Raw genomic sequence first — 11,971 nt, forward strand, 5'->3', positions numbered from 1 at the left:
TCATGAACTATTTTCTGGGTGCATATCAACTTTTTGCTCGTTGTTTTCATAAGGATATCAATGGTATTCTGATTAATCTGGTGGTAAAGACTTACCTGGATACAGAATGGACAGGTGGTTTTACTGAACACCATCACCTTGTTCTTGCTGGTCAGGTCATTGATGACCGCTTTCAGATCTGGTGTTGGTGGCATCTTGCCCACTGTGTAAGAGACGGGTGAGCCTGCCCGCTTAATGGTGGATGTAAATAAATCTGAAAAACAAAAATCCCATTGTTGTAATTTAAGTTTTATGTATATATTTCATGATTGTACTGTGTTGTATTTATATCATGAGATGTCATTTACTCTTTATGCTATAAATCAGGGGAAAAAAACTAAATACTGTTGTAACTTATTTCTTATAGGCCATCAAGTTAAGACAGTTTTCAAATACAAAATGTATATATGTAGTGTAAACCCTAAATCAACATTCCTCCCCCTTATCATAAATATATTATTTACTTGCCCTTAAGTGTATCATGGGTATATAAACTTTCCTATTTTAGCAGTTAAATACTAAAACGTAAATTCAAATTCTATGTTAATGAAAGAAAGAAGGCCTCAAAATTTAAAGTCTTGTCTTAAGTCCATTTGTTTTTTTTAAATAGGTAATATTTAGATAATTCCTGCCTATAACACTCTCGAGAGGGGTTGGCAGTACTCATAATTGGATGGATGGACGGACAGAAGTTCTAACAGGACAGTAATTATCAAGGCTACTCTATTGTTCTCTCTATTGTTCTTTTTCACGCCCGTTTAACTCACAACGAGTGAAAAATGTCCATCGGTAAAAATGTTGTGAGCAACTTCCGTTCCTCGTTGTGAGCACCCATCTATGACGTGTGACACGATAAACAAGGTAAGTTTTTCATAATTTTTGAAGATTACAGACATTTATGTAAAAATATCGGAATGCAGTTAGCTAGCGATGTGTTTTCCGAGTATGCACATGTAAAGATATTGCCTGTTGGTGGACAATTTGTTGGAAATACCGTGCGACGCAGTCACTCGGGGTAGCAGGAAAACTGGAGACAACTTCTCTTTGGACCTAATTTAACATTGAAAACGTTGATTCTGGTGACGTCAGAATCGATGTTTTCAATGTTAAATTAGGTAACTGCATTCCGATATTTTTACAAATGTCTGTAATCTTCAAAAATTATGGAAAACTCACCTTGTTTATCGTGTCACACGTCATAGATGGGTGCTCACAACGAGGAACGGAAGTTGCTCACAACATTTTTACCGATGGACATTTTTCACTCGTTGTGAGTTAAACGGGCGTGTTTTTAGCCACACAAAAGAAAATAGCCACATAAAAGCATTACAGAATGAATGACATCAAAGAGAAAGAACAGTAACCTATTGTCCCTCTAGCCACATTATTACTGTCTCGTGAGAGCGGACGGACGTGCCACTTAAATGGACTAAGGGGCCATTTCTTTTGTTATTTTCTTTTGTTTAATAGAGGGCCATGGCCCCTTATTCTATTGTTACGGAATGAATTCTATTGTTCCTCTTTGTTCTGTATACAGTCAGATGGCCCCGTAACTTCTCTTAAATATCCCCCCCCCTCCAAATAAAAAGCAGCAAAAAAACAAAACACAAAATAAAACAAGAGGGCCATGATGGCCCTGAGGTCGCTCACCTGTATATAGGCCCCCCCCAACCCCCCCCCAAACGTTGCAGGGCCAATTTAACCAAAGGGCTTTTATTTGCACAAACTTGGTAGACACCCATAAGAAGATGTTTCATGCTAAACATCTAAGCTCTAGCTCATTGGGCTATTTAAAAGAAGATTTTTTTAAAGTTTTTACTATACACATATAGTTAAAAACAATGACACCCCTGGGGCCGGGCTAGTTATGACCCCAGGGTTTTTATTTGAACAAACTTTGTAGACACTTACTAGAATATGTTTCATGCTTAATATCTAAACTCTAGCTATTTGGGTTTTTTCAAAGAAGATTTTAAGTTTTTGCTATACACATATAAGGAAAATCAATGACCCCGGGGCAGGGCCAATTTTGACCCCATGTCTTTTATTTGAACAAACTTTGTAGACACTCACTAAAAGATGTTTCATGCTTAATATCTTAACTCTAGCTATTTGGGTTTTTTTTTCAAAAAAGATTTTTTAAGTTTTGCTATACACATATAAGGAAAATCAATGAACCCCGGGGCGGGGCCAATTTTGACCCCAGGGCTTTTATTTGAACAAACTTGGTAGACACCTATTAGAACATGTTTGATGCTAAATATCTTAACCATAGCTCTTTGAGTTCTTTAAAAGAAGATTTTTTAAGTTTTTACTATATGCAATTATAATAGGAAAATCAATGACCCCACGGGGCGGGGTCAATTTTGATCCCAGGGCTTTTATTTGAACAAACTTGGTAGACACTTATTAGAACATGTTTCATGCTAAATATCTTAGCTCTAACTCTTTTGGTTCTTTAAAAGAAGATTTTTTAAGTTTTTACTATATGCATATAGGGAAAATCAATGACCCCCTGGGGCGGGGCCAATTTTGACCCCAGGGCTTTTCTTTGAACAAACTTGGTAGACACCTATTAGAACATGTTTGATGCTCAATATCTTAGCCATAGCTCTTTGAGTTCTTTAAAAGAAGATTTTTAAGTTTTTACTATATGCATATAGGGAAAATCAATGACCCCCCGGGGCGGGGCCAATTTTGACCCCAGGGCTTTTATTTGAACAAACTTGGTAGACACTCACTAGAAGATGTTTCATGCCAAATATCTAAGCTCTAGCTCTTATGGTTTTTTAAAAGAAGATATTTAAAGTTTTTTCTTTCGGTTGCCATGGCAACCAGAGTTCTGCATGGAATTAAATTCTTTGAACAATTTTTAAAGGTGACCACCAAAGGAAAATTCCTGTGAAGTTTGGATGAAATTGGCCTTGTGGTTTATGAGGAGATGTCATTTAAAGTAAAAGTTTACGGACGACGGACGGACGACGGACGGACGCCGGACGAAAAGCGATCACAAAAGCTCACCCTGTCACTTTGTGACAGGTGAGCTAAAAAGAAAAAAAACAAACAATAAAGCATGTACCTGAAATCACTCTATTTTAAAGAGGGGCATTAGTTGAGACAATACCTTAATAGTCTTGATATCTTGCTTTGTAATCCAAATTAATAATACACTTGACATCTTAATCAAACTAACCTATTGAATTATTTATTTATAAATGTCCTTAATTCAATAACTAAAGTTTAATTAAAGTAGTAGATAAAAATTCTTAAATTTTACTATTCAAGAGGCAGGTATAAATTTATTTCAGTGTTTTTGATTTTTACTTGTAATTTTGACTTATTGTATAGAATTCTTTAGAGCTTAATTAAAGAAGTTTAACTTACAAATATACATTCAACAGGGAACATAAATGAAACTTATTAAAATAAATAATTTAAACCTAATTACCTGAATAAGTTCTAGTTCCTTTTTTAATTACAGTAATTAAACAATTTAAAACTCAATTGTAACTTCCTTACAAGCAGCAGTGGAAGTGATCACTGAGTAATTTAGATCTTACATGTACATTGTCTAAACCAATGACACGGCAATTATTACATGCCACACATTTAACAGGATCTCAGTTAAGCTGTATTGACACTAGTCTATTTTTAGCTACCATTAATGCAGTGAAAAAGGTATTACACCTCTAAATGTAGAACATGTTCCATATTTATGATAAAATTTATAATCAAACCTACTTGCCCCCATAAGGCCAAAATTTGTTTGTTTCTTGTTTCCAGTTCATAGATAAGTTTCTATCATCACAACATACACAAATGACAATCAAACCTACTTGCCCCCATAAGGCCAAAATTTGTTTGTTTCTTGTTTCCAGTTAAGTTTCTATCATCACAAAGTACACAATGAACACATAAAAATTAGAGTACTTTTTATCATATGAAGAGCTGGAAAAAACCCAAGCACAGATACTTTGACTTTAAAGTCATTAAATATATACAACATATGGTCAGAAGGAAAGAAATAACATGCAGAGGGCATTTATAAACATTAAACAGCATAATTTGATGCACAGAAAATGTATTCACAGATATCTTATATACATGTAATAATCAATATAAATGTATTGATGTATCCAGAATATTTGTCATCCCATATTGAATCCTCAATATTTGCCATCCATTATTGATGTCTTCTATTTGTCATCCAATATTGATGAATTCTCAATATTTTTCAGCTTTACTGGTGCCGGAAAACCTCAGGTGCCACTTTCTGCATTATTTCAGGTACAAACGGGTAGAACCACCAAAGTTCTGTTAGCAAGATGGATACTTTCCTCAGAAAGAATCTATGACAAGGTGCAGCTTGAACATACAGCGGTGAAAGGTAGCGGGTTTGAAGTAAATTTTACTCACTTTTACAAGTTTCTAAAATATACAATATACTGTTTGGTGTCCGCTAAACAAAACTAGAAAGATCTCTCCAGCGCCTTTAATTTTGGGAAAGTAAAGTGACAGTACTTACTGAACAGAAACAAAGCGGCATAAGAGGTCAATATCATTCAAAATGCGTTATCATAACACAAATGCATCTTTGATAAAACACCTTCACTGTTTAATAAGAGGTTTGGTTAAACATATTCATTTAAGCCTGATTGCGAAACTTTTTGCAAGTTATATTTTATCACTTTCGAGGTCAGCTTCCTGGAATCAACCAGTACTGGTGTCATATGAAGAGATATGGTTGTGCCCCGACTAGGGCTCAAACTCATGATCCCTGGGTTGAGAGGCAGACACCTTAACCACTAGGCCACCGTTCCCCTTCCCAGGTAAGGATCTAGCATGTTCAAGACCCCTAATCCATCTTCTGGATCTGCGCATAAATAAGAACAAACTTTCAAAATTTTAAACATTACCTCTAAATCAACAATTGAATAACAATTATTTTGCCAATCAATCTATCCATGCCAACATACATTTAAGCCCATCAATGTCATCATCATTTAATCCTCAAAAGTGTAATAAATAGCATAACATAAAAGTGAATTTTAAGTGATAGTACAACAACTCATTTCAGTTTATGTTATAAATACCATCCCAGACTAGTATAAAATTTTTCATTTGATAAACTTTAGCATTCTTTAAGATGTCCCACATAGCTAGGGTAGAATTTGGTTATTATGTACATAATGAATAGGTCATACATGTACAAGTCAGATTTCAGTACAAATTTCTACAAAATATCAAAGAATATCTATACTTTTCAATTGTAGACCAACAAAATATATATAAATCATATTTTGGATTTTCAAATTTTCAATGTAACATTAAATGGGAGTGAATGTGATCTTTGATCTTGCAGCTGCTTGGTCTTCAAATTTCAAGTGATTCTACTATGTCATTCAAAATTTTGTGTCAAACTGACATTATCAGTGTATATGTATGTGCCACTACTTGACACAAATTTGTCATGTATCAACTTCTTTGAGAACAATTTAAGGACCAAGACTGTTGAAATAGTAATGTTGACCTTGATATTTAACCTCATTACAGAGCACTTGTGAGTATAAGCTTATACAAATCTTGACATATTATGCAAAGGGCAACACAAAACTGTAATATAAAAGTTAATATTTAGGTCACCATGACCTTGACCTTTGTCTGAATGACATAAAATTCTAAAGGAGTCATTAACTTGTTGTAAAAAACGTCTACACTAAGGGTTCTCTAGTAGTAGTTACTGGTCGGACAGCTTTTATCCCACACAATGCCACAGAAACCTTGACCTTTGAAAAACTGACCCCAAAATTAATACTGGTTGGACTGTGCACCTCTATTAGTCATGGCCAAACTCAACACTGAGTCTTCAGACTGTAGGCAAAAATGTTCTACATTTGGTCAGACAAGCTTTTTGTAGAAAACACACCAAACTTGGAACTTGACCTTTGACCCCAAAATCAAAAGGTGTCATCTACTAGTGATAACCAAACTTAACATAAAATCTCAAGACTAGTCCAATTCATACCCTAGTTATTTGTCAGGCAAGGTGAGGCCTACGGACAGACTGACACTGAGCAAAGCAATATACCCCATTTCTTCAATAGACTTATTTCTTCTGAAGTTATTGATGAAGATTTTATACAAAGTGTCACCATGACGATAACCTTATGACGTAAATATCAGCAGGGAAGGACATTGTCCCTAACCAAGATTTATTCCTTTTGTTATAAATCTGATATAAATCAGAAAAGGATTATACATCAAATGTAACTATGACCTTGACCTTTGACCAAGCACCATACCATTATATGATCAGAGTTACCTTCTGATGCATCATGAAATGTTGCTAAAACTTCCTTACTTTCTTACTTTCTGTAGTTCTTGAAATTTAAGAACAAGATCATTCTGTTTTTTACTTATTTTCGTCTAAAGTGCAAATTATTATATTTATCAATTATTGTAACATTGCTTATAGTAAGCATACTTATTGGTCTAATGTTGGCATCCACTTGACTGTCAATTGATCCACATACATGTGAACTCTCCCACTTTTAGCGGGAGACTCCCACTTTCTGCAGCCGTATTTCAAAGATTTTTCTTAAAAAAAGGGGTATTTTCACAAATTAAAGAAATCTCCCTACTTTTGATGTCAGAACTTCCTTCTTTGTTTATTGCAAATTCTAAAAACTCCCCTCTTTTTGAAGAAAAATCTCCCACTTGATCATCAAAAAAGTTCACATGTATGGATCCATAAACAAATTGTGTTTTAAATCTTGTTATTTCCGAAAACTACATTGATAAATTTTAACAACTTCATGTCAAGACAATATAAAGAATCAGGGTCAGTTCTGACCTAAACCTTACTTGGCCCACTAGTTAACTCAAACATAGCCTTTTACCAACAAAAAGTTACATGTATCCTTTTACACTGATCAACAAGACATAATGATGGCCTGTGCACCAAAGTGAATGAGAAGACAAGGAAACCCTAACCTCCAGTGCCTTGTCTTCTCTAAGAGAAAAAGAAACTATCAATATGACAAGTTCAGATATACATATACCTTATTTCTTAGATGCAGAGAATATGAAGGAGTCTGATTTTAAAATTTAACAAGATATGTTTGTAAAACATGTATGCCCCCTATCAGCAGCCAATTATTCATGTGATAAGGTAATTATGCATGACTTCTGACCCAGTGATCAAACAATTAATAAGGGTTATCAAGTATCTACTGGTCATGACCTTGACCTTTGACCCCTTGACCCAAAACTCAATAGGGGTCATCTGCTGGTCAAGACAAATCATCATACAAAGTTTGAAGTTCCTAGGCCTAAGCGTTTTTACTTAATTGATCAGAAACCGTTTTTACTTACAAGGTCAATGTGACCTTGACCTTTGACCCCTTGACCCCAAAATCAATAGGGGTCATTTGCTGGTCATGACTAATCACCATGCCAAGTTTTGAAGTTCCTAGGCCTAAGGGTTCTTTTATTATTGATCCGAAACCGTTTTAACATACAAGGTCAATGTGACCTTGACCTTTGACCCCAAAATCAATAGGGGTCATCTGCTGATCATGACCAATCACTATGCCAAGTTTGAAGTTCCTAGGCCGAAGTGTTCTTTAGTTATTGATCAGAAACCGTTTTTACTTACAAGGTCAATGTGACCTTGACCTTTGACCCCTTGATCCCAAAATCGAAAGGGGTAATCTGCTGGTCATGAAAAATCACCATACCAAGTTTGAAGTTCCTAGGCCTAAGCGTTCTTAAGTTATTGATCAGAAACCGTTTTTACTTACAAGGTTGATGTGACCTTGACCTTTGACCCCTTGACCCAAAACTCAATAGGGGTCATCTGCTGGTCACCAACAATCATCATACAAAGTTTGAAGTTCCTAGGCCTAAGCGTTTTTTAGTTAATTGATCGAAAACCGTTTTTACCTACAAGGTCAATGTTACATGACCTTTGACCCCTTGACCCTAAAAACAATAGGTCATCTGCTGGTCATGACCAATCACCATACCAAGTTTGAAGTTCCTAGGCCTAAGGGTTCTTAAGTTATTGATCGGAAAGCATTTTTACCTACAAGGTCAATGTGACCTTTCCCTTTGACCCCTTAACCCCAAAATCAGTAGGGGTCATCTGCTGGTCATGACCAATCACCATACCAAGTTTGAAGTTCCTAGGCCTAAGGGTTCTTTAGTTATTGATCGGAAACTGCTTTTACCTAAGAGGTCAATGTGACATTGACCTTTGACCCCTTGACCCCAAAATCAATAGGGGTCATCTACTGATCATGACCAATCACCATACCAAGTTTGAAGTTCCTAGGCCTAAGGGTTCTTTAGTTATTGATCCGAAACTGTTTTTACCTAAGAGGTCAATGTGACCTTGACCTTTGACCCCTTGACCCCAAAATCAATAGGGGTCATCTACTGATCATGACCAATCACCATATCAAGTTTGTAGTCCCTAGGCCTAAGGGTTCTTTCGTTATTGATCGGAAACCGTTTTTACCTACAAGGTCAATGTGACCTTGACCTTTGACCCCTTAACTCCAAAATCAATAGGGGTCATCTACTGATCATGACCAATCACCATATCAAGTTTGAAGTCCCTAGGCCTAAGGGTTCTTTCCTTATTGATCGGAAACCGTTTTTACCTACAAGGTCAATGTGACCTTGACCTTTGACCACTTAACCCCAAAATCAATAGGGGTCATCTGCTGGTCATAACCAATCACCATACCAAGTTTGAAGTTCCTAGGCCTAAGGGTTCTATTGTTATTGATCGGAAACCGTTTTTACCAAAGAGGTCAATGTGACCTTGACCTTTGACCCCTTGACCCCAAAATCGTTAGGGGTCATCTACTGATCATGACCAATCACCATACCAAGTTTGAAGTTCCAAGGCCTTAAGGTTCTTTACTTATTGATCGGAAACCGTTTTTGCTTACAAGGTCAATGTGACCTTGACCTTTGACCCCTTGACCCCAAAATCAATAGGGGTCATCTACTGATCATGACAAATCACCATACCAAGTTTGAAGTTCCTAGGCCTTAAGGTTCTTTAGTTATTGATCGGAAACCGTTTTTGCTTACAAGGTCAATGTGACCTTGACCTTTGACCCCTTGACCCCAAAATCAATAGGGGTCATCTACTTGTCATGACCAATCACCATACCAAGTTTGAAGTTCCTAGGCCTAAGGGTTCTTTAGTTATCACTCGGAAACCATTTGGTCTACGGACGGACCGACGGACCGACGGACCGACAAGTGCAAAGCAATATACCCCCTTTTTTTCAAAAATCAGAAAATTTGGCAAAATGTGAGGACTTCCCATTTGCTTCATCTATATGTTAAATAAAAATACCATTTAAAATGCCTACTTTGTCATTAGATAACATTTCATTCATATGTATTACTGACTACTTAAACTATGTCCCAGTTATTGACATTATTATATAATACTGTATCTATTCTAGTCAGCCTGTGACAAATCCTATTAAAAAATTAAACACACAATTACTTACATTTGCTAACAGTTAAAGAAATTGTAACTTTCAGATATTAACCGAAAATACGACTTCTTCATATAAACTTAACAAACTTTAACAAAACGCACTTTAAGAACGATTATTTATCTTCTATCCGAAACGCGGGACAAATTACGCACTGTTACACTAACCAGCTAACACGTGAACTGGGTGACAATTGGCAAAATAAAACTTTACCGATTACCTGTTAACTTTCCTTTATTTCTGTTAAACTGAAATGTTGTATTTCCAACTTTAAACACAAATTTCTTTATAAAATTATTCATGAAGTTTCAGTTTTTGACATTTTCAGCCGGTGTGTACTTAACACTTGATTTATATCAAGATATTTTTAGATTACAACTTTAATCGAGTAAATATTGTACAAGGAAAAATGAATGAATGAAAAACAAAACAACGCTATTGCCCAAGGCCATTTCTAAAAGACTAGCAAACCCCTTTAAATTGGGGATGTTAACTAATTGGCGATGTACTGGTTTTTCATCTACATCTACATTATACTGCAGGGTTTTCTGTTGGTTACAGATTAAAATTTCATTCAAATGTCTGGATACTGTATAAAAATAGGTTGTAACCTAAACTGTTGTGATTAAAAAAAAGAAGAAATTTATCGTATATCCGTAATAATTTCATAATTATTTAGTCGCTATCATACCAGGCTACTGTACGAATGCCAGGCAAACTCTTTTGCGTTTACTTGAGGATGGAACATACGATACGTATAGTACATCCCAGCTTGAGGACTGGAAGATGGCGTTCTTGAAAGACAGAAATGAGCATTTTGCAGCAACCCTAATGGGTCCGTCCAAGGCTTTTGACCGTCTACCGCATGATCTCACAGTCCACAACCTAGGGGCATATGGGGTGCCTGAAAATGTATGTGGTCCAGTTTCAAATTATCTATTTAACAGTAAACAAAAAGTTAAAATAGGAGAATCCATTCTTGGGCCCTTGATCTTCAACATCTTCATGACTGATATCTTTTACTTTATAGACTTTTTAACTCATTTGTTTTATATAAAGTAAACAATGTAAATTAGTTATAATGAGGTGATATTTCAGTAAATATTGATCTATAAGTCCACCCTTTACAGTTATGCATATATGACAATACTCTAGCCTTCTCCAACTCAAACTTAGACCTAATGAAATAAAACTTGGAAAATGAAAGCAAACTAGATTAATATTAACTGGTTCAACATGAATAAAATGCAACCTAACCCGCTCATGTTTCAACAATGTCAAATTAATAATGTAATAATAAATTGTAAATATTGTGTGTAAAACTGCTTGGGGTAGACATATACTTTTTTTACTTAACTTTTATAAACAGATCACCAGAATGTGTATCAATTAAATGTGCTTTTAAGAATAAACGGTTTAATTTGAATTCAGAATGTTTACTTCTTGTTTATAAATCTTTTATTAGATATAACTTTAACTGTTGTCCATTGAAAAAAGTAAATATGCTTACTCTACATTTTTAAATCTAGAATCAAAACGTGTTCAAATACAGTCACGAAAAATCACCACCATAATTATATAAGATCGTTAATGATTTCCTAGTAGTTCAATTAAAAAAAATCCAATTACTCTTTTAGGTATCAAAGAAATGTAGATATACCGATGGTCAAAACAGTATCATACGGTAAGAATTCTTTTAGGTTTGAGAAACAGTATCCCATATTACACCGAAAGGTTGAAAATAACAAAGGTTTTAAAGAGACTTATCCAGGTAGTCGTAAATGGTGTACATTTAAAAATTACTGCTTACTATAAGAAACTGTCACATTATCAAATTGATTTAAAGAGGTCTCTCATCGAATTCAAGACCTCGTTTATTTTGGCAGCAACACCTTATTTGCATATATTGGTCTTATTGGCCTTCCGTGCATCAAAATAGTAAACATCACAGAAATCAACTTGCATACATATTTAATATCATACAATGAATTTCCGATTTAAAATTTGTAGGTCATTTTTGGTATATGATAATTAAGCTTTAAGGACATGAAGAGTGACATGTCCGGGGTCAGTAAACTCTCAGTGCCTGAAAAGGCGGATGGACCCATGTAGTCCCTCAATGAGCATAGAATATTCACATTCCATTCCTTCGTTAGTCCTCTTTAATTCAGTTACATTTAGAACTCTCATTTGAAAAAGCTGAAGTAAATTAATTTTTGATATTTTCGATTATATTGGAAAGGTCTTCAATTTATTTATTTCAGGCTTTGAATAATTGTAACGTTAGTATTAATATATGAATTAGGGAGCTCTCCAATTATGTAAAGATCCAGTTATCAATTACATAACAATGTTATGCGCGCTGTAATTATTTTAAGATATCTAAGTGAAATCGAGACCTCTACGTT

The 11,971-nt window shown here is 35.1% G+C and overlaps 1 protein-coding gene across 2 annotated transcripts in view; it reads right to left on the reverse strand.

Annotated features, from left to right (window-relative positions):
- The window catches only part of LOC132726904 (thioredoxin reductase 1, cytoplasmic-like), a 36,888-nt gene extending 26,958 nt beyond the window's left edge, over positions 1-9,930 (reverse strand). The window contains exons 1-2 of one of the 2 annotated variants that reach the window (XM_060712316.1): positions 9,784-9,930; positions 96-253 (exon numbers count right to left, since the gene is read on the reverse strand). In XM_060712316.1, the coding sequence (XP_060568299.1) occupies positions 96-253; positions 9,784-9,865 (240 nt within the window). In that variant the 5' untranslated portion in view covers positions 9,866-9,930. Of the gene's footprint in view, positions 1-95; positions 254-3,487; positions 3,668-9,783 lie in introns of those variants that run through there. The other variant, XM_060712317.1, reaches the window with a different exon arrangement.
- Positions 9,931-11,971: the final 2,041 nt, after the last annotated feature.

Source organism: Ruditapes philippinarum, unplaced genomic scaffold, assembly GCF_026571515.1.
Source record: "Ruditapes philippinarum isolate M1 unplaced genomic scaffold, ASM2657151v2 ctg1028_1_1_1_1, whole genome shotgun sequence".
Classification (NCBI taxonomy): Eukaryota; Metazoa; Mollusca; class Bivalvia; order Venerida; family Veneridae; genus Ruditapes; species Ruditapes philippinarum.